General features: G+C 36.8%; 2 protein-coding genes and 1 long non-coding RNA gene across 3 annotated transcripts in view; 1 reads left to right on the top strand and 2 right to left on the bottom strand.

The window, feature by feature from the left end:
- The window catches only part of LOC128183108 (uncharacterized), an 87,714-nt gene that overhangs the window by 31,040 nt on the left and 31,749 nt on the right, over positions 1-24,925 (bottom strand). The gene's annotated exons all lie outside the window — the stretch shown is intronic.
- LOC128183118 (uncharacterized) lies at positions 733-6,699 on the top strand. Its single transcript, XM_052852012.1, has 2 exons — positions 733-812; positions 4,991-6,699. The coding sequence occupies exon 2, from the start codon at positions 5,011-5,013 to the stop codon at positions 6,688-6,690; it is 1,680 nt and encodes a 559-aa protein (XP_052707972.1). The 5' UTR covers positions 733-812; positions 4,991-5,010; the 3' UTR covers positions 6,691-6,699.
- On the bottom strand, positions 13,844-18,457 carry LOC128183143 (uncharacterized). Its single transcript, XR_008243547.1, has 3 exons — positions 18,354-18,457; positions 15,433-15,501; positions 13,844-14,257 (listed from the first exon to the last, which is right to left on the bottom strand). It is a non-coding gene; the product is annotated as an uncharacterized LOC128183143 (long non-coding RNA).

The following is a 24,925-nucleotide window of genomic DNA, read 5'->3' as shown; positions in this document are numbered from 1 at the left end:
GATTTGTTCAATTTCTATTTTTAGAACAGTTTTATATGAAATCATGTTTTAGTTATTTTGTGCATCTTATTTATCCTTTGCAATTATGATCTATACTAATTGATTGTCATTTTCTTTTTGAAAAAAAAACCCAAATTTGTAACAAATTAAAACACAAACACAATCATTATGGCTCCGATCCGAAATTAATTACTACTTGTATATAGTGACATCTTATTTATAACTTGAGAGAGAGAGAGAGAAAGATAGAGATAGACAGATTGACAGAGAGAAAAGGAGAGAGATAGACAGAGACCACAGAGACAGAGAAAGAGAGAGAGAGAGAGAGAGCCATTCGACGCATTTGACCAAGGGGTATATTATTATATATTATTTCCCAATACAACAAAAGATAAATCGGCACAGTTTTAAATGATTTAAAATAATAAATGTCCAGAATAAAATCACAAATTGATCCTATTTACTGCAAACGTTTTCTGTACGAATTTGTGTGTATATAATATATATATAGGGAATGTCATCATTGTTCCACCACATCCATTGTCTTTCAATTGATAAAGTCATACAAATGAACAAGCAAACTATAACTGAAATTTGATAAATCTCCTATTAAAATATAAAAGGATTGAAAGCCTGGCCAAAATATAAGACGGACCGAAATCTGTAGAGGCCGCATTCACCCGGAGCCGATACGATAAATGATCACGTGAGTGTTTACCGTAGAGGGCGTATTTATCATGTGACAAGGGAAACACTTGCAGACGATAGCGGACCTGGCTGGATGTATAATGCTGACTTGTTATAAAGTCAAGGTTTGTTTTTTTGCCGACACACAAAATTAACAAAAATGAATTGAATTAAATCATTAAGAAATATAAGCATTAGGGCGCCTGTAAAGTGCGAAACGAAATCGAAACGAAACGAAACGAAACGAAATCCAACCAGTATGCTCTAATTCACATTGTATTCAACCGTTTCATTTTAATTATATATATTCTGAATTTACAGCGGCAATCTGAAACATACAGGTAGTTATATTTTATGGTTCAAAAATTTATTTCAATGAATTTATTTTCACTTTTATGTAGTCAAAATTGATATTAGTTTTGTTTATACTCTGTCACTTTTTGCTTGATATTTCAATAATAGTAAATACCTTTGTGCTCAAACTACGTTCATCCGCTAATATGAAAAATGTCCAGATTATCTGTTTTGAAACGCCCCCTCTACCGCTTCAGGTTTCAATACACATCCCGAAATTGAAAGTCTACGGAGATTTTGCATTGCAACAGCCATCAATAAGCCCGGATGATAACGTTAAAAAATTGCGCGATGTATTCCGAGTGTATTCCGAATGGAGAAAAGATGTAAACATTCCCCATTATAAATCTCCGTAAGGAATCTGTTTTCGTTCCTGTTAATTTTTCTGAGTGGAAAGGGATAATTGTTCAATTAAGATATCTTGGATATAATCCCTTTTAACGATTTCAACTGTATTTCTTTCACAGGTGTGTGTAATTTTATTAAAAATCATTAAAAAGCGATGGAAGCAATAACTTGGGACAGACTATAAATTCCGTTCGTTTCTATTTTCGATTTCGTTTCGTTTGATTTCGTTTCGTTTCGATTGGTTTCGTTTCGTTTCGATTGGTTTCGTTTCGTTTCGTTCGATTTCGTTTCGTTTCGATTTCGTTTCGCACTTTACAGGTGCCCATGAGCATTAACATTTCTGATATTTGTTACATCGCCAAACCTCATTAGAATCAACAAAACAACAATTATAACGTTATATTTGCCTAAATTTAAGGATAAGATACAATATGATGAATGCTACTGAAATCATTTATAGAGGGCGAAGGGCCCGTGAAAGCGAAGCTCTCCCTATAGACAACACATGTATATATGTCTAAAAATAGAAATTACACTCTATACCTATGAAGATGAAAAACTTTTCCAAGATGGAGGAACAAATAATAACTTCACGCGCAGTGACATCACCGGCATCCATGTTGAATTTGAATCTCGTACTAACTTCACGTTTAGTGATAATTTATCAGCTTTGTTTAATGAGTGATAAATACATTCAAACTAACCTAGTGTGTTCTTGAAAAATTAATTCCTAATTAAGAAAACAAATTTTCGTTTCCGACAACTTTCAACAGTTGCATTAGATCCGATCAAATGAATTTCAGGACAACTGATTGGACAAAAAACGTGTTTCAACAGTGAAGCAGTTTTAATTCATTGTTTTTAAAATAACATCATGTATTTGAATTAAATTTGCTTTCTGGTTACTCTTTGAAAACACCAAAGACGATTTTTCTCCAACTTTCAATTTGAAACTTCGTTTTTAGGTTTCATCTTAAATCGTAGCCTAACATACTTATACACAGGTCATTTCGTACCCAGAATTCAAATTAAAGGGACCTGGACACGATTTCAGATGAACATTTTCTTTTTGATTTCTAGGTATAAAATAGTTTACTTTTGTATTTTGAATGAATCACCAAAAGTTGAATGTTAGAAGTCATGTTACAAGTTAGATAAAGAGGAAAGAAATCGTTGTTACGTAAACAAAGCTCGAGACTTATATTTGTTTACAAATAGTGTAAAGTAAAGAAATTGCCATTTCTTTATCAAAATAACTTGTGGAAACAAGATAGACTGATTCAGTGGGTTCATAAATAATTTCATCCCAACAAACAGCCACATTAGATTGAAACTTGTACCAATACAACAAATACGCGTACGTAAACATTAACAGGACTCGAGCTTTGTTTACAAAACAAAGAGTTCTAACCTGTGTAACTCGCTTGTGACTCGATCTTTGACTTTCAAATTGTGTCAAAGCATTGAAAACATCTATATTAACAATTCTGGATTTAAAAATTGAAAAAATAAATTTTGAAAAATTTGAGCTCAAATCGTTTCCAAGTCCCTTTAATTATCAAAATAAAAAAAAAATTAAGTTACGACCAATAACTAATTCAATCTAAAACAAAAGATAATCAAAACTTAATTTTGTAGACATCCTAATCTTTGACAGACACATTAATAGTAAAATATTTCCCCATTCTAATTCACCCCCCCCCCCCCCAAATGTGCAAACCATTCGTATATGATTAAAAAATACAATAAATGTTCAAGTTACCCCTAATCTGGCATAAAAATAAAAGCAATTCACAATCATAAATATACATTGCACACTAATTGCAAGACATTTGTCAGAAAAACTCAGATTAAATAATACACCCCGGTATGTACAATATACATGAAGGACATAATTTGCACCTTATGATGTGAATTAGCTAGGGTACTACCTCAATTCTCTAGTTTTAATGCACAAATCAATCATTGAATGTTTAATAATTCAGTGTTTGGATGAAAAATTTAGTGAAGTTAAGGGACCAAAAATAATCTTGAAATCTTTCCATACAAGTGAAATATTTGTATAAATTACTTCAGACTAGACAATAAGACATTAAAATAATACACATGTATATTGATAGAATCAAAATAATTTTTAACTGTCCCAAGATTTTTTACTTCATTATTAGTTATTCATAAATATCCCTACCTTTGCTAGCCAAGGGTTTGTAATTTCCAGGAGCGGCGCGGATCAGAAACCCTTGGCTCACGAAGATGAAATAATTCAGGGTTGAAACAATATTTATTTACATACCAGAATGAAAATTTGTTTACAGGTTTTAGTATTTAAATTTCCTCTCTCTCTCTCTCTCTCTCTCTCTCTCTCTCTCTCTCTCTCTCTCTCTCTGACTTTTTCGGCTGAAAAAGCGGCTGTTAAATAAAGACCTATGGAGATTTGTATTGCAAATGTTATAAAATAAGATCTGGATGATAGCATTTGAAAATTGTGTGAGGTGTTCCAAGAGACTTCCGAATGGAAAAAAGATAAACCTCCATAAGAAATCTGTTTTTCTTTCCTGTGAAAATCTCTGAGAAAAAAAAAGATGATGTTTAAATGAAGGATTTCAATTGTATTTCTTTTAGCTGTGTACGTTTCTATAAAAATCGTCAAAATGTGATGGAAACAGTAACCTGGGGCAGACTATAGTCTATATCATACCAGGGCCGGGCTTGAACAAATTTAACAAGCAATAAGATTACAGTCCTGGCAAACAAAACAAGAGATGATGAAAGGGCATCAGCTGATCTAGCCCCATTTATATCGGCTTCGCCCACCAAACGGTTACACCATAAATCATATTAATCATATATCGAGGTCTGTGTTTACACATCATTTATATTCCTTCTGCCTTTGTTTTGTATGCGTTTTAACATCAGTCATATTGAACCTACCTCCTCCGCTTACATATTTTTTATATCGCGCGTACAATTCTGATTTTTTTTTTTCAAGATTAAAGGGGGGGGGGGGGTCAGAAAGATATTTTAGACTGCCAGGGGTCCATTAATTGAATAAATCGAATTAAATTTGGAAGTTAGATCCGCTCGCTTACTTGCTACACAAACGGTTTTTACGAAGGGGGCAGCCCCCTACCACCCCCCCCTCCCAGCCCCAGATCTAGAGTTGAGCATGTATACTTCGATAGGTGTTATTGCCTAACCAGAACCAGGTCTAACTCAAACTGTACAAATATTTTATTCCGTGAGGCAACAAGCATTTAAATCTAATATTATTTTTTCTTACTTTAACCTAAAAAAAAGTGTTGAAAATTTATCCATTGATTCATTAAAATTTACACCAGGTTATAAGTGTAAACCACACCACAAAGAAAATACGATGATAATCATTTTATGTGTTTGTAAGACATATGTTTAACTTTTATGTGCATTTTCAAAAACGTGCATTTTAGTATGCATTAAAATTTAAAATAAACGTTATTTCAATGAATAAAAGAAAAACAACTCTATTTAAAAGTTTGGTTTTCGATTTTCACTTTATAAAAACATAAACTTGTATGGCATGCCCCATTGTGATTGAAAGGAATGATATACATGTATATTTCAGGCTCTACCAAGGACTTGACCATGGACCCTCGAAGCACTGCCCAGGATGTGGTGCGTTGTGATGTGTGTGATACTCCTGTCCCCCCACTACACTGTGACTTCTGTCAGACCAATCTCTGCAAAGCTTGTGTTGGAGACCATGTGTTGGATTTTTCCAAAAAACATCAGGTGGTACCGTTCCAAGACCGAAGATCTATAATCATTTCTCCTAATTGCCAAACACATTCTCTCAAACAATGTGAACTTCATTGTGAACAATGTGACATTCCTATCTGTGTCCTCTGTGTTTCCTCTGAAAGTCATGAAAACCACAAAAAACTGGACATTATAAGTTATTTTGAAACCAAAAAACATAATTTACAAACAGATTTGCAAGAATTAGAAAAAACAGTCATTGCAAAATATCAAGAGATAGCAAACAACGTTACAGTTCAGAAAGCCGATCTAAGTAAAAACTCCAAGAAATTGACAACCGCAATAGACAAACATGGAGAAGTCTGGCACAGAGAAATAGACATCATTATACAGAAACTAAAATCTGATCTTGATGAAATGGACGCCAAACACCTGGCTGTCTTAAAGAAACAGGAAGATGAAATCACACGCACCATTTCTGAAATCACACAGAGCATTGCAGATCTGAAGAAGTTACTGGACTCCAATGATGTCAGCCGTGTCTCTGCCTACAAATCCAGGATTGCTGAATTCAGCAGATTGCCTCCTAAACTCACAGTTTGTCTACCAAACTTCAGCCCTCAGAAATTTAACCCAGAACAACTTTACCAACAATTTGGTTCCCTGTCAGCATTCTCCATTACAACAGAGGAACATGGCTACACCATGGAAACCTCAGAAGCTGGATCCTCTCCTCTCAAACCACTGCTTGATGAGCCACGGATCATCTCCACCATACAGACACAGTATGTAGGCTATCCTAATTATCTATCCAGTGTTACTTGTCCCAGTGATGAAGAAATCTGGACGTGTAATGATAATAATAAGATGCTGAGTCTCTACAACCTGCAGGGGGAACTAGTGAAGTCAGTCCAAACCAAGTCAGGGATCGGTCCATGGGACATAGCAGTGACAAGGAGTGGGGATCTAGTTTATACTGATAGAAGTGATAGAACTGTGAACATAGTGAAGAATACACAGATACAGACAGTGATTAGACTACAGGGGTGGAGACCTCGCGGTGTCTGTAGTACCTCCTCTGGTGACCTCCTGGTTGTCATGGAGAGTGATGATAATAAACAAACAAAAGTTGTGTGTTACTCTGGCTCCACAGAGAAACAAAGTATTCAGTACGACGACAAAGGACAACCTCTCTATTCATCTGGTGACTTTAAATACATCAGTGAGAACAGGAACCTAGATATTTGTGTGTCAGACTGTAGAGCCCGTGCAGTAGTGGTGGTCAATCAGGCCGGGAAACTCCGGTTTACCTACACTGGTCCTCCCTCTACTACCAAGGGATCATTTAATCCATACGGCATCACAACAGACAGCCAGGGTCGGATCCTGACAGCAGACTTTGGCAACCACCGTATCCACATCCTGGATCAAGACGGGCAGTTCCTCCGCTACATTGACAACTGTCATTTACAGGGTCCACGGGGTTTATGTGTGGACACAAGAGAGAACCTCTTTGTGGCTGAACTACTCACAGGCAAAGTGAAGAAAATACAATATCTGATGTAAACAAACTGTGTGTGTATTATATGTAAACAAACTGTGTGTGAATTATATATTTAAAAAAAACTGTGTTGACATTATATATTGCAAGTACAAGTATAAACCAATTAACATGTAATCAAACTGTGATTTTCTTACTATAATTATAAATTTGTTGCATGTAAACAAACAGACAGTTGTAGTGTGTACATATATGTTAGCATAGGATAAGGGGGGGGGGGGGGGTACCATTTTTTATGTACAAGCAAAGAGAGGTAACTCCAATTTATGGTTACGCTTTGACTGGTCCTCTGTTATTGGAACTCTTTTACATTAGAAGTCAGTATCTGGTACCCAACCAAATAAACGAATTTATTTCTATCTTCACTCTTCTTTCCAGGTAAAGTGGCAATAGTTACATTTGGGGGCTCGTCCGGGATAATATATCCATAGCCATGGGAGAGAAGCAGGGATGGAATTTGAGGTCCTGGCCAAGTTGTACCAGGCATCTACAGAAACCCTGCAGGGAATTCTGAAAGTTGTTCGCGAACCAGAGAAGCTAGACAAAATGGGGGCAGTCAAGGCCATACTGGCGTGGTTAGATGAGGCCGAACAGACCACCGATGGAAATTTCACCGTGTTGCTGTTGTTAAATGACTCTTTGACACCTAGGAAGATCAAGGCGGAGAATATTCCAGAAAAGACACAGACTGCCGGTACCAAATCAGGAGCCTCACCAACAGTAGAGCCCAAACACAAGCACCCACCGTTATGTACCAAGGACTTTAAGATTAGTGGTGAAATATCAGACAGGCCAACCAGACTTTCGTTTGTAAGTTTAGTGAGACAGATTGAAGCAGGGCTCCGCAAGTCCTACAGTGAAGCAGACATTATTGATGGGGTCACCAGAGCAATTTCTCCAAGTTTACCTTTAAGAAGCTACCTCGAAGGGCGTGAGAACCTGTCGCTTTCATCATTAAGAAAGATCCTTAGGTCCCACTATGAGGAGTCCGCCACAGAACTTTATACGCAGTTGACTAACTCAACACAGGGCAGGGGTGAACCGCAAGACTTCCTACTGAAGCTGTTAAGCCTGAAGCAGAAAGTACTGTTCATTTCCAAGGAGGAGGGTGCAGATGCGCAGTATGATGAAAAATTAGTGGTACCTGTGTTCCAGCATACCTTGTATTTGGGGCTGCATGACGAAACTCTTCGGCGGGAAGTAAAACCCATCCTAGACTCCAAGGTTGAAGACGACGAATTAATCCAACAGTTCAGTACCATTGTGGCCAGGGAGAAAGAGAGGAAGGGGCGATTAGTTAAAGCCAAGGTGAACGCAGTTACAGAGGCAGTCCCAAATTCACCCAAGAAAGAATCAAAGCAGAAGTCAGATGTGAAAGAGGGCATTCTTTGGGCAGAACTTCAGGAGCTACGTGCGGAGATTGCAGAGATCAAGAGGCAGAGTCCGAGAGCATCCAAGAGTTCCTCAGAATCAGATGACAGATTTCAGATGGGTTGTGAGGCATGTCGTCAGTCCAACACTGGGTTCTCCTGCACCCATTGTTGGGTCTGTGGGAGTGAAGACCACTACAAAGCAGGCTGCAAGCAAAGGAGGAGGTCGGGAAACGGGAGGGGGTCACGCCGAGGGAGCAGACAGTGACTCCGAAGTTAGAAAGCTCCCAGTGTGTTTCGAGTATTTCTCACTCTGACTTTGCGAGACCAGAAAGTGCAATAGAAACTATTTATCCTCATGTGAAATCAAAACTAATTAATCTGATCGGTAGTAAATGTGACTTGTTACTTAGACAAAGTACCTGTACAAGCCTTGTGGGACACCGGGGCACAAGTTTCCATTGTGTCTAGTCAATTCCTCCGGACTCGGTGTCCAGACTCCGATGTGCGCCCTGTTAGTGATTTAGTGTCCAGTGACTTGATACTCACCTCGGCTAGCAACAATGAGATTCCCTTTGAATGATGGACGGACCTGGAGTTCCAATTAGGTCAAAGTTCTACTTCCCTAAGAGTTCCATTCCTTGTGTCCAGCTCTACAGCTTTAGTCCGACCAATCATTGGCTATAATGTTATCTGTCATTACGTCAGTTCAAATGAAGGTGTAAACCAGGCCCTGACAGAGGCACTGCTGGAGGTGAGTCCTAGGACAGTCAACCTAATAACACAGATGCTACGAGAGACGAAGACAGAACATGATGTATACAGCAAGTCATCAGCACAGGAAATACCGCCAAAAAGTTCCCAGATTATACGTGCCTATGTGAGAATCAAGAGGAACCACGGAGGTCAGTGGAAGGGATTGTTCACCCCTTCAGTTTCAGAGGACAGTGGATTGGTAATGAGTGAAACATTACTTACTGTGAATGGCAATCATAATCGGTCAATGATTTTTGTTAGCGTCCCAGTAAAGAACCAGACAAACTCTGTTGTGATTTTAAAGAAAAATACTTACTTGTGCACTCTAGAAGCGGTGTCTTCATCTGTGAACGTAAATTCTGTCAATATGTTGAGTGCGGAGACCATGGACACACAAAGTACAAACAATGGGAAGTGGGATCCACCTGTACCTTTACCCACAGACAAGTTAAATACTGAAGATCAGCAAAAAGTGAAGCAGCTGCTTTTTGAGTATTCCGATATATTTTCACGTGATGAGGCTGACATCGGATTTGCACCAGATTTGAGGATGGACATAAGTATGCAAGACCCTACCCCAGTGCGACAAACCTACCGATCTATTCCGAATGCTTTGTATAGTGAGGTGAAAGACTATATTCATAATCTATTGTCAAAAGGGTTCATCCGGAAGTCGAAGTCCGCCTTTGCCAGTCCGTTGGTATGTGTGAGGAAGAAGGACGGTAGTCTACGTCTCTGTGTGGACTACAGGAAGATAAACCAAAAGTCAGTAGCTGATAGTCGGCCCCTCCCAAAAATCCAGGATGCACTTGACAGCCTTGGGGGCAGCAAATGGTTCTCTCTACTTGACCAAGGGAAGGCTTACCATCAGGGGGTGATGTCGGAAGACAGCAAGAAGTTTACAGCTTTCATAACTCCTTGGGGGCTGTATGAATGGGAGCGAATTCCGTTCGGTCTGTCGGGAGCTCCAGCAGCTTTTCAAACCTTTATGAACGACTGTTTGGAAGGCATAAGGGATCGGTTCTGCTTGCCTTATCTGGACGACACCTTGGTTAACTCGGCAACTGTCACGGATCATTTGTCCCATTTACAACAGGTTTTCCAACGTTTCCGGGAGAAGGGGGTTAAACTGAAGCCGTCGAAATGTCACCTGTTTAAACAGGAAGTGAGATACTTGGGACATTTGGCCACGGGCAATGGGTATACGATGGATCCTGAAGACAAAAGAGCAGTCTTGGAACTAAAGGAGAGGAGACCTGCCTCAATTGGAGAAATAAGAAAACTGCTTGGATTCTTAGGGTTCTACAGAAAGTATATCCCAGATTTTGCACGCCGTGCACGAATTTTGTATGGCTTGGTGAAGCATCCAAAGAACAAGACACAGGCTAAAGTTAAGAAGAATGGGCAAATATCTTCTCAAGTAAGGATAAATTGGACTAAGGCCCACCAGGATGTGTTGAGTGACCTTGTAGATGCCCTCACGAATCCACCAGTCATGGCTTATCCACTTTTTGATAAACCATTTGATCTGCATGTGGATGCATCCGGGGAAGGACTGGGAGCCATACTTTACCAGAGGGATGATTTAGGGGTACCACGAGTGGTTGCATATGCGTCCAGAACGCTTTCACCGGCAGAGAAGAACTACCACATGCACTCAGGGAAGTTGGAGTTTCTAGCCATGAAGTGGGCGATAGCCGATCGTTTCCGAGACTACTTGTATTATGCACCACACTTTACGGTATACAGCGACAACAACCCTTTATGTTATGTCCTTACTACGCCTAGACTAGATGCCACACGACTTCGGTGGATAAGTGAATTGGCAGACTTCAATTTTTCTGTGAAGTATAAGCCAGGGCCTAAGAATAGAGATGCTGATGGTCTGAGCCGTATGTCATTAGATTTTGCGACTCTCCAGACAGAGTGCACTATGGAATCAACGAAGGACGAGGTAGAGGCTACCGTCAGAATGGTGGAGGCTCGCACCAGTAATAAACTGCAAGGATTTGTTTCACCAGTTTGTCCCACACCAGATTCTGTTGAAAGTGTTACGAATGTACCGGAGGGGGACAAGGTCAGCCGTGAAGCTCTGCGGACTGCGCAGGAGGAGGATGAAACTATATCATTGGTAATCAAGCTGGTGAAGAAGGGGAACCAACCCAGTGCCAAGGAAAAGAAACTTTACCCTCTGCAAGTTGGACAACTTTTACGTAGCTGGAAAAAGCTCTTGGTAGACGAGCAGGGGATACTTAAACGCCTTGTGAAGCTGTCGACCGGTGAGACCAGATATCAAATTGTTCTCCCACCTGAACTCAGAGATTATGTTTATAATGAACTGCATGCCAAGATGGGACATTTAGGGTCTGACCGAGTTCTGGCACTGGCTCAAGAGAGATTTTATTGGCCGAGGATGGCATGGGACATCGGGGAATTTATTCAGAAGAAGTGTCCATGTATCAAGGATAGACGGCCAAACATTAAGCCTGTTGCACCCCTTTACCCCATAGTAACAACTTACCCTTTTGAGATGGTGTCGATTGACTTTTTGCATTTAGAACCGTGCAGTGGTGGTTACGAGTATATCCTGGTCGTGGTTGACCATTTCACACGGTTTGCCGCTGCCTACCCCACCAAAAATAAATCTGGGCGCACTGCCGCAGAGAAAATGTTCAACGATTTCTTTATGTGGTTCGGATTTCCTGATAAATTGCATCATGATCAAGGACGGGAATTCGAGAATAGCTTCTTCTCGAGACTGCAGGCACTAACAGGTGTTAAACATTCTCGAACCACCCCATACCATCCACAGGGGAATGGCCAAACGGAGAGGATGAACCGTACACTTCTTGGGATGTTGAGAACCCTACCCAAAGATCACAAGCGGAATTGGAAGAAACATCTCAGCAAGATGACTCATGCTTACAACTGTACAAGAAACACTAGCACAGGATACTCACCTTTCTACCTCATCTTTGGTCGTCATCCAAGATTACCAATAGACCTTATCTTCGGACTTGACAATCAGATGTCAGGAAAGAAGTGCGACTATGTTACTGAGTGGAAAAAGGGTTTAGAGGAAGCTTATCGAATAGCAGCTAAATCAGCAGGAAAGCCTGGAAATCGTGCAAAGGACCGATATGACCGGAAGCTCCAAAGTGCTGCCTTAGTTGAGGGGGACCGTGTCCTCGTGAGGAATCTGGTGGAACGTGGTGGTCCAGGGAAGCTGAGATCATATTGGGAACCTGAAGTTCACATAGTTGTGCGACGACTAGGAGATTCGCCAGTCTATGAAGTCAAAACGGAGGGAAACGGAGGACGGCTACGTCGACTTCACCGTAACCTGCTACTACCGTGTAATGACCTACCTGTACCTGCAAAGCAACAACCAAAACCAAAGTCTAAACCTAGACGGAGGGCAACACAACAGTTTAGAAAGAGTTGTCCAGTGACTCCTCAGATACAGAAGAAGTGTGCTGGGGGTATCAATCTGAAACCACAAGCAGTGACCCAAGGCTTGATCCTAGAGCCAAAGAGTTTGTACCAAACACACAGCAGGAGGCACCCGCAGATGTTACAGAGGATTCCTCACAGACGTCCGTATTGACTGGAAATTCACAAGGATCTTCCAGTGAAGAGTTCGTCTCCATTTCAGAGGATGATGATTCAGAAGAAGATGAGGACACCCCTACAGCTCGCCCTTCTCGTACCATCCGGCCTCCAAGACTCCTAACCTACGACAAGCCAGGTCAACCAACATTCCGTGCAGTACAGAACAGTGTCAATGCATATCTACGCCTAGTGTCGCTTGACCCAGTGTTTGTGTAAATTGTGACTAAGGACTTTTCTTTAGAATGCATTGATGTTTATAATACATATGTTGCTAATGTACTCTCCTTACAGACACTTGTGATGGTGTTCATGTTCTTACACATGTAAAGTTACAACACATGTATATATATATAGCCAGTTATGCCACTAAGTTCAGTCATGGTTACAGTAAGGTATCATGTGCACCAGTAGTTTATATGTAAATGTATGGTTGTTTGACAAGTTGGATAAATGTGTGGTATGACTGTAGTCAAATGCTAGTCATTTTTTTTTAAACGTTGGAACCACTGTATGAAAATCCTAGTATCTACTACTTAACATTTTGTTAAGGAACACTAATGCTTGGCCAGCTGTGTGTGAAAATTGTTGCTTCATTTTGAAATATATGTAGGTTTTTGGATCATAACTATACTTATAGTATAGACAAACATATAGTCGAGTACGGTCAAGTGGTTATCAATGTTGTTCGAAACCAATAGGTTTAATCATGTATACTTACTTTAATGTCATACATTGGTATTGACATCCTGGGTTTTCTTATCTAGTCAAGTTGTATTTTTTTTGTTTTTGTAAAATGTCGGGTCGACATTTGTCGTTCAGGGGGAGAGTGTTAGCATAGGATAAGGGGGGTACCATTTTTTATGTACAAGCAAAGAGAGGTAACTCCAATTTATGGTTACGCTTTGACTGGTCCTCTGTTATTGGAACTCTTTTACATTAGAAGTCAGTATCTGGTACCCAACCAAATAAACGAATTTATTTCTATCTTCACTCTTCTTTCCAGGTAAAGTGGCAATAGTTACATATAGTGTGTACATGCTGTTAGGTTTAACTGGTATATGTTACTTGTTTTAATATGTATAAATAAACACACTGATAGAATGAATAAATTTATTAAATTACACACATGTTTTATTCATTGCCAAATCATGACAAGTTACTTTTGCGTAAAATTTATTGATGATTTGGATATATTAAGCTACATGACAGAGTTACAATTAAATAATACCACATGTATCGACTATCAATCCTTGTTTAGAACATTTTCTCAACCAATCACTTTTAAGTATTTTACTTTTATGGAAAACATATTAAAAGGAATAAAAAAAAAATTTTCTTGGGAGGACAAAATGGGAATTGAATTATCTCCCCTAAAACCCTATTGATAATCTCAGCATTACTTATTTTTTTTTTGGGGGGGGGGGGGGGGGCTGGTAATAATTTAAGATTAAAAGGACAAGAGTTCTTATAGGCTGATGTTTAATAAAATCAAGTGTTATTCTAAAATTGTATTAATTTTATCATCATTCCAACATTTTATTCCATCTGTGACAATTGAACTGGTTTAACTTTGTCCATATCCAGACAACTTTATGAGAGAATCTCCTTTGTTTAACATATTTTCACTGACATTCTGACATTATCTCACTGACAATCACTGTCTATCACTGACGATTTACCCGCTCTCACCGACTGAACTGCCGCTTGTTGTGTCCTTTACTTTTGATTGGTTTATAGATTTTCGCTTTGTTCTCAAACTTGTCTCTGCTGTAACCAAAACCCCCGGGTTTACCTCTGTGGCTTTTGGATTTACCTCCCTTTTTCCCGTGAACTTCTAAAAAAAAATAGAGCATAAATAATTGAAAATTATCAAAATATAAAAAACAAGACAAAGCGGCAAGTAGAGGTATTAATTTAAAAAAAATAAATAAATGGAAAAACAAGAGGTCAATAGGCCTTAGCAGTCACCTGAGTATCATAGCCCACCCACAAACTTGTTTAGAAGTCTCATATATACATTTAATTAAGTTTCATTCCAGAGTAGAAAAATTAAAATAATGTAATGACGATCACCTCTCTGCCTGAAGTCTTTCAAAAAGGACTACGAAACCTTTAATTTTAGAGAAAAACTTAAACTATGAGATCATAATAGTGTGCAAGACCTGACATTGAATAGGTGCAAGTCTCTGATAAAAAATAATTTTCCCATATTTGTTAACTTTCAAGATAGGTTTTATGTGTATCTGTTTTCAGAGATAAACTAGGGAGAGGTGTTAATATATACTGTGTGTACATGTACTGTGACATAACTAGATCTACATAGGGAGGGGTGTGGAATATATACTGTGTGTACATGTACTGTGACATACCTAGATCTACATAGGGAGATGTGTTAATATATACTGTGTGTACATGTACTGTGACACACCTAGATCTACATAGGGATTGGTGTTAATATATACTCCGTGTACATGTATTGTGACATAACTAGATCTACATAGGGAGGGGTGTGTAATATATACTCTGTGTACATATACTGTGATATACCTAGATCTACGTAGGGAGGGTTGTGGAATATATACTCTGTGTACATGTACTGTGACATACCTAGATCTACACAGTGAGGGGTGTGTAATATATACTCTGTGTACATGTACAGTAACATACCTAGATCTACGTAAGGAGGGTTGTGGAATATATACTCTGTGTACATGTACTGTGACGTACCTAGATCTACGTAGGGAGGGGTGTGGAATATATACTCTGTGTACATGTACAATAGCATACCTAGATCTACATAGGGAGGGGTGTGGAATATATACTCTGTGAACATGTACTGTGACAAACCCACGTTGCTAACCTGAGTCAAAGTGTCCTTTTTATGTAGGTATATATTGCTAACATGTTTATTTTTAAAAAATAACATTGTTTAATGCAAAGCTTTCTTTAGATGAGATGAATATTCTCAATAACCTCAATTTTACCTTTGAAATCTGAAATGTATCTTACATTAAATTCATATTTATCAAAGCCAGATTGAACATAAAGAGCTTCCATCTCTAGTGGCAATCGTCGTTTCTAGAAAAAAGAAAAAAAAATATCTGCCAAACACGGTTTTGCTGGGTATAAGAGGAATTGCTAATTTTAGACAAAATTCAGAAAAAAAATATGGGCCAAATAAATTTAACCAACCCCATCCGCCCCTCTAAAAGTAGTCCGCCCTAATTTATTTTTATCTATTTTGAAACAAAACCGTGTGGAAAAAATTTCGTGGAAGAAGAATGGGCTTGGTATACAAAAGATTCATGACACATAGTCGATGGTTTTACCCCCCTCCCCCTTCAAATAATTTCTACGCGATTTCTTTTACGTCATTGCTGAACCTTTTCGCTGCCATTTAAAAAAGATGTTAAACGCGTCAGTGCAAACGATGACTTTAGTTTATATTTTGGCGTAACAATTGACAGAAAATGAACGTTGCACTTTTTTATTGTTATTTAGCATCAAAACGGACTTTAAATAAGACCAAGCTTTCAAAATAATATTCTCGCGTTACATCATTATTTAACCCTTTCCCCAGCATATAGATCAATTTAAAAAATATGCATCTATTTTGTATTCCTCACTCCTTTACACAATAACATTTTTTGTTAGTAATTTACGATCCACAACAATTTTAATCATAGATATAGTTTTAAAGCAATTTTGACAATGAAAAGGGAAAATTTACAATTGATTTTAAGAAAAAATAATTGCTAGAATGGTTTTTCAGCTCTTCTATCGGTGATCAAACCCGCCTGAATTTTAATCCTGTAACCGTTACAACGTAGCATTACATAGGTTTTTTTTGTTTTGCAGTATTGAGTGGATGTTAACAAAAAATCTAACACGTTTCTGGACCAGAATATTTCCCCGGCTTAAATGGTCGACTACGTGGCACTTTGTGACGTAATGACGTGATTTATGATAGTAACATGATACAGTGCAGTGAAAGTTGACAAGGATAGGATAGGATAGGATGCAGGATGCACGATACATGATAGAAATATAGAAGTTAAGTTCTATCCTATCCTATCCTATCCTATCCTGCATCCTGTAGCCAATCAGATTCGAGTATAAATTTCAGAGTTATTTTGCGAAACGAAAATTGGCGTAACAATGTATTTTCAATGTCAATTTAATACGTTTTACAAGTTAAACCATTTAAGAATAATTATCATATCAAGAACGCGGTGCATAACATTGATGCGCGCTAGAATGTCGGTGCTACATCTTTGTCAATTCGTACGCAAGTACGGAGTTACTGCGAGAATTCGATGCAACATTTGACAACGTCAGAAATAGATTTCTGTATTTACTTCATTTAAAGTCAGCAAAGTAATAAAAGCTTGAATTTATAAACGACCAATTCGGCATTTTAAAAGATAAACGAATTACAGTCAAGTCGTACCCAACCCGACTCGCACCCAAACCAACTAGTACCCAAATATTTGAGTACGACTTCACTAGTCAACTCGTACCCACGGGGAAAAATATATTTATACTAGGAAAATAAAATGAATGGCTTTTATTCGTATGTTGTTATGTTTTGTATATTATCGATAACATTAATATGCGAATTGTACAACAAATTTAAAAGAATTTGTTATAAAAATCTGGTATACTAGAGTTCTGTACTTGAATGCGGACGGATCATGAATGGTTATGAGCAGGTTAACTATCATCAATTAAAATTAAAATTAATTGCTTTATGTGATTCCGTTCAACCGATCAACCAATGAGTTTGTCAGCTCAAAATTAACATGCTGCTCATAATTCACATTTTCATCACTTTTGGTGGATCAACATGGTTCGAAAGAGGCGTGTTTCCTGCAAGAAAACGGTAAGTAAATCGCTATATTAGATATTGTTTTATAATTAAAACATATTTTTTGAGTAATCAAATGGATTAGGCAACAGGCAAAGTTAATTTAAAGTTAAATAAAACATAAATAAAAAACATAACATATGAATGAAAACTATTATATAAATAGTGCCTGTTTGGGAGGGTTACAGTTGAAATTGACACCCCGAGAAAACCATTGTCAACCGACGCGAAGCGGAGGTTGACAATGGTTTTCGAGGGGTGTCAATTTCAACTGTTATCCTCCCAAACAGGCACTATTTATTTTGTTATACTGAATGTCTTTTTTAAAAATTTTAAGAAAATTTTACTGCTTTTATATAGGAATAGCGTGAATTCTACAGCGAACCGTACGCGCATAATTTTCGCGCATGTAACATTTTTTAATGTTATCCGTTGCCAAGTGCGTTGCTAACGCTGAGGGTAATAGTAAATATTATTAACTGCGTCTTAACCAATCAGATTTCAGTATTTAACATGAAAGTATAACAATGTATTTTATTTTCCTAGTATAAATATATTTTTCCCGTGGGTACGAGTTGACTAGTGAAGTCGTACTCAAATATTTGGGTACGAGTTGGTTTGGGTGCGAGTCGGGTTGGGTACGACTTAACTTGATTCCAGATAAACATGTATACAAGAAACAGACATTGCTTCACGTTTCATATAATTTCTTCGATGCCCAATAACAGGGGCGCATACTTCTGTTCGATATTAACCTGAACATATCGAATTAACAAATGTTAGCTTGCTATAAATGCTTAAGAATTTATACATTAAAAATAATTAAGAGTGATTTAACTATAAACGATATAAACTTTCTAAAGGAATTATTCATTTTCAGATCGTGTGTACATTTATCGCCGAACGAATCGCTCGAGTAATGATAATAATACGCTCAGTTATATGTGATAAGAAAATAATTTGATAAAAATATGTGACTAAACAGTTTCTCAATAGGTGCATCGAAGTTATTTATCTGTTTTTTATGCATAAATATAATAAAATCAAAAATCGAATCGCTTACCTGTTTGTTTACGTTATTGTGTCCATCCCGCGCACGATTTAATTTTACCGTAGCACAGGTAAGTAAGTTATCCCGCTCGAAGAATATTCGGTTTTAAGATTTAATTATTCATTTTCAGAATCGGTCCAAATCGGCCCTGTGGCACATAAATGGTTAATTCTTTATTTATTTTATTTCAATTTGTTAAATTTCTTTAAAAGAAATAAATTTATGCAGTCTTTGAAAACCAATGAAGAATATCAATATCAATGACTGTCATTTTGTACGAATACTTATTGCACCACACTTTACGTGAAACTAACCTCCTAGGGTCATTCTTCTTCAATCCCAAATTAGCTGTCATTAATTAAAAACAATACAACTGATTTAAACCTTTTTCCATAAACATTTTATGTACCTGTATAATTATCCGATAGCTAAAGGATGCAAATTATGCCCAATAATCTTTTTATCTGAGGTATACCTGATTGCACACACACACATATATATATAGACACCCCTAGTGGGTCAGGTCTTGGATCAATGCACATTGTTGACCTCATAAAGAGTGATTAATTGTACAACATTATTGCTCTCTGATTAGCAAGGATTTTCAGAACAGGTATCAATCTATCAAAATTTAAATTCTAGATTACTTTAGTTATGTCATAACTTATTTCAACTTTTTAAATTTTTCTTTAAAAGAAATAAATTTATACATTCTTTGAAAATCAGTGCAGGCTGTCAATCATAAGATTATTAATATTCCTTACAGATATGTTGATGAGTAAAATTGTAAATTGTTAGGTTCCATTCCATTTAATGAAAAGTTATTTCTGTTACCCTGTTTAAGAGACATGTTTTCAATTATAGCAATGAATCAAAGTTAAATATTCCATGACGTCAAAATGACACAGGCAAAGTTTATCAAAATACTCCATCTCCCCTATTGTATATCACAGTTTGTATTTTATGCAGATTTTTTAAAAATCAAATTATTTTATAATTCTGCTGAATTATGCCAACAAAATTTAATAATAATAAGATGTTAAGCAAATTTTAAAGAGCTATGAAAAAAGTTTAAATGCGGTTTTTTTTTACCCTCGTATGCAAAGGGATGAAACTACATTTATGCACTTATTTGGATAGTGGAAGTTCAATTTTCTTTGGAAAAATACTTTATTCAAAAATCTATTAACTTTTTCCTAGTGACTGGCACATATACAGTCAATTTGGTATAAAGTTAAAAAAAAAACAGCTTGAAGAGTTTTTCCAACTTTAACATATTGTTTCATATGAGCAAGAGTAAGACGTACTATTAGCCAAGTATATACAACACACCGCCTGCAGGTATATGAAATCTTTGGTGTTTAATGTATTCTTAAAATAAAATTTTCTAAAGAGTATCCTGGTTAATATCTGCTTTTTAATAAATAGCTCTAAAAAGACCAAAACACAGCACTCCTTCTTAATAAAAATATTTTTCACATATGACAGCAAACACACACTGTAGATATCTGGATGCTTCACCTATCCAACACTTGAACTGGGAACAGAAGCATAGGGACTAGATAACAGATAACAAGGGAGGCTCCACTGTATTGTAAATGTAAAAGAAAATAATCTCCACAGGCATTTTACACAACATATTTCAGCCATTTTTTCACATGTAATAATATTTGTTAAACTACTGACAGTAACCACTATAACAACATTTGAAACAAGAAATACAATGATATGACACAATCATAATATTACCTACAGGTACATGTTAATGGTGTACATCATGTACATGTAGTTCTAGTGAATTGCAGTTGGCCAGCAACATTTTAACACTGGCCTTATAGAATTTGATTGTAAACAACCATTACATGTAAACACCACGTCAGAAAAAGATATTGTATAGCACGGCAGCAGGTTCACTTTTTACTGAACCTGTAAATCAAAAGTGTCATTATAAAGGATTTATATAAAACACTTTGCTTATGAAATAATGTGTTTTAAAACATGATTTTATTGAACAAAAAGGTTTATAATAATATGATAATAATATTATAATTATTATAATTTGCATTATTTATGCTCTTAACTTATTCGTGTTATCATTACATGTTCAATCGAGGAATTTAAATCAAAATTAAATTCTTGACGATGAGGAAGAAATCCGATATCTGTACGTGTTTCCATTGTCGAAATAAACATGTGACTTATGTTGCTCATGATTCAAAATTAATAACTAAATAAACGGCATAAGGAGAAATCGTCGAATTCCCGTGGTATCCTTATTCTGTACAGTTATGAATTCTGATATATGTGTGGCGTATGATTGTGGCATCTTTCAAATCTTTAAAATGTGTAAAAACAGAGTATATTTAACATGATAAAGTCAGGAAATGTCTTTAAAAATTTAACATTTAACAATTCACTATTAGCCATCGGTGTTTTGCCATAAATAATGAGGCATGTGCTTTGAGGTTTGGTGTCCCCTTATTCTGCATGTCTCCTTCACATGTATATTCATTAAAACTCGTTTAGTAAGCACGCGGATTTCGCGAATTTTCGGATATAGCGAACTTTTTTGGAATCCCTGGTAAAAATCTTTGTAAAATTTTACGGTTATAACGAATTCGATTATAACGAATTTACGGATATAGCGAACTGATTTTTAGTCCCGTAGAGATGAAATATAACGAAATTTAACCCCTTTATAACTTATTTCTGTACAGTTTTAAAAAGTTAGCACTACCAATTGATAAAATAGTTTGAAAGAATTTATTTTCATATAATTTTTTCAATTCACAATCTGGTTATTAATGGTATCAAAGTAATGAATTTTTATTTTAAGTCTCATTTAGCGAAATTTATAGTCTGGTGAAAGAAAACATGTATATAGTGAATTCGCTGTATGTATTACATTGTATTACGAATTCGTTATACGGATATAACGAATTACGGATATAACGAAGTAATTTCATTGAACCCTAGGACTTCGCTATAACCGAGTTTTACTATACATTTTTGACCGGAATATTTTTAATTTTAGGATTTTTAACTCTATACATGTACTAAAAACACTGGTTCACACTGCGTCAGAAAAGCAAAGTATTCTGTGAAATGCTGCATCTAGCAGATAATATTCGATATGTGTATGATACATTGTTCGTATTAGAAAGCTTTATATGTTCCTAAAAAATAAAAGGTGAAGTTTTCACAAAAATCATCAGGTGTACTGTAGGCATGTAGACTTTGAGGAGTATTTCAAGACAGTGGCCATGCTTTCTTCCTGACAGGTATGAGCAGCTAATGTTTGAGTAACCCTTTTTCCTATCAGGGGTAAGTTCTACTATTTCATACTTTGTATTTTGAATACGGCTTAATCTTTTTACGTTACTGTGTAGTCTATATTAAATACTTTTGTTACTTTTCGATATTCTGGTTTCAGAAGTAGAACTGTTAAACATAGATGTTTGCCTGCACGTGTTCCTGTGTGGTCACGTGTCGAATGTGTGTGCTTTATACTGGAATATAAATCTATACTACACTTGTAATTTACCGCGTAGTACGGTTTAATTTGCCTATTGCTTAGACGTGTTTTTTCTTTGTTAAGTAGTGTGATACTCTTAACATTATGCAGTGTTCGTATTCGCTGTGCTGTGGTATTGCGTGTTGTTGTTGCCATAAGGTTATATTTAAGTCGGTGTGATTTAGCCTATGTTTATGTATTATCGTGTTACTCAAAATATGTTTTTGTTTATACTCTGTCCCGAATTTTTGCTTCCACCACTTTTTGCATGATATTTCAATAATAGTAAATACCTTTGTGCTCAAACTACGTTCATCCACTAATATAAAAAATGTCCATATTATCTGTTTTGAAACGCCCCCTCTGCAGCTTCAGGTTTCAATACACATCCCGAAATTGAAAGTCTACGGAGATTTGCATTGCAACAGCCATTAATAAGCCCGGAGGATAACGTTAAAAAATTGCGCGATGTATTCCGAGTGTATTCCGAATGGAGAAAAGATGTAAACATTCCCCATTATAAATCTCCGTAAGGAATCTGTTTTCGTTCCTGTGAATTTTTCTGAGTGTTCAGTGAAGATATCTTGGATAAATTCCCTTTTAACGATTTCAACTGTATTTCTTTCACAGGTATGTGTAATTTTATTAAAAATCATCAAAAAGCGATGGAAGCAATAACTTGGGACAGACTATAATTTAATAATGTTCTCATCCGGTTTCTTGCAGTCCATCGCCGTGGTAACACCCATCTGCCACTGTCTCACGCCATGCCAGTCTTACTCATTTCCAGTCCGTTTCATTAGGAAGGCATATTCAACGTGCCCTTGCTGAAGAATTTGAACAACATAGAACTTCAAACTTTATTGTTTATAATGTGTATATATTTTGTATATTTGTTTGGTTTTATCTTATATAAAAATTGTAAATAGAATTCAAATCTTGTTGTATTTGACTGAACAGTCACGACGGCTGTCGTGACACATGGATGTTATGGTGTTACATAATCATGCAATAGCTTTCCAAACAATTAACATGCAAAATAAAGTGTACTTTAAATATTCGCAAATATGTATTGTTTTCTCTCGAACTAAAATATCACACTTTCATATGTTCAAAGATGGCACGTGACTGACGGATATTTTTCTATTGTCGGCATGTACGAATTTATAATTTATATTCGGCAATATAACCGACATATCGCATACTTGTCTCAACATTTCAGTTTATTTTAATACAAAAATTACATTCTGTATATAATGTCTCTCTCTCTCTCTCTCTCTCTCTTTGGAGAAGTTGCTTTTTGACATGACGTTACTTTGTTGTGTCTTGAGAAGCGTTAAGACTTGCTGAGGCGTGTGTCGAAAAAAGAGAGAAAAATTTTTAATGTAAAAAAATAGAATGCTGGAAATATTTCTTTACAAAAATCGAAATGAGTAAGGTGAAACTGAGAATTTTGAAAATTCGTGTATCTTCATTTTGACATACGTTTCCTTTACATTGTTGTCATTCCCATATTGACAGATATAGTCAACACACGATGCAGCATTAATGCTGAAATAAAGAGCAAAACAAAAGGATCATAACCAACTATATATATAAGCATGCTTAACCTATTGAATTACTGATGTAGTATATAAAATAACAAATTTTTGCAACTTTTACTGACACATTAGATAGAACTGTGATCATATACATATACATGTATTTAGTGGAAACCAGTTTCAAGGATACAATAATGACCTTTTAATTCAATTTGCTATTCGATACTGTTGATTTTACATAAACGCGAGCAATTAATATCCGCATAAAATCCCGAGAAGCAGCCATCGTTGATTTTAAAATCCCGCTTTTATATCTTTTACACAGTTTTGAACTATAGAAAATTATAAACAAAATTGGTGCTCGCGATTTTATATTCTCGCAATTTGATACAAAATAACGGAATCGTTGAATTAAGTACTCGCTAAAAATAAGGAATTTACAGTATTACAGTAAGAACATTTAATTTTAATTTTGAAGCAGCCGGGCAACTCATACCCGCTATCGCCAGAACCACCACACTCCTCTCCATTTTAAAAGAGGGCGTCCCAGCCCGAACAATAGTACAAACTATAATAAACATACAATATCTAAATCTTAACAGGTCCTAACAATCACAAAATAAAACATTTTACATAATGTCTATAACAAATATTAACACGGATTTCACAGTCAACATCACAGTTCACAAACTTCACAGTCAGATTCCAGCGTTTTATTTATCTCGATCCATCCTCCGGCTCGTCTCGGCCCATCCTCGGAATTGTCTACCATTTTTCCAAACACATCAGATAGTCCATATAGTATCCCCTCAGCACGGAGTCCAATGATGAGATCCACCGCGGTATCTAACGATGACTTCCGCCAGAAGGTCTAAAGATGACTTCCGCCATAAGGTCTAACGTTGACTTACGCCACTCCGTATACAAGTAGGCTAGGACCAAGTAAGCCATTTATGTTGCCTCACGACTTTAAACAACTAATGAATCTTACATTATGGACATCTCGGCACGCCGGATATCTAAACACTCCTCTGCAACTGCTGACCAAGTATATACAAAAACCTGGTACACTCCACCAATGCTCAGAAAAACAACTGACTTAACGTTAACAAAACGATACATAGTTCCCTGAAGTACTGTGGATTATCCTCACAGTTATCATAAAACAAAACAATCAACTCAAAAAACCTACTGTCTTACGAACCAGGTTAACACTCTGGGCAAACAAATATTGGTATTGTCCTAGCCTCTTCATCAGAAATTCCAACACACTTGGGATGAAACCAATCCCTGCCAGGCACGTAACATGGGGGGGGGGGGAGGAGGGGGCCTGCCCCTCCCCCCCCCCCCCCCACTTTTTTGCGCACAAAGATTTTTTATAAATTTACATACAAAAAGTTGAATTAACATTGAGTTGCCCCCCCCCCCCAACTTGCCTTGCCTGTCTGCACTCTTAGCACAGTACCAACAAACCTTTAGAATTACCCTGGCTACATAAACAGTGTGTTTTAGAAGCTTCCCTCTTCTGA

This window comes from Crassostrea angulata, chromosome 5 (genome assembly GCF_025612915.1).
Source record: "Crassostrea angulata isolate pt1a10 chromosome 5, ASM2561291v2, whole genome shotgun sequence".
NCBI lineage: Eukaryota > Metazoa > Mollusca > Bivalvia > Ostreida > Ostreidae > Magallana > Magallana angulata.
The sequence above is the reverse complement of the archived record's forward strand: the minus strand, read 5'-3'. Positions and strand labels throughout refer to the sequence as shown.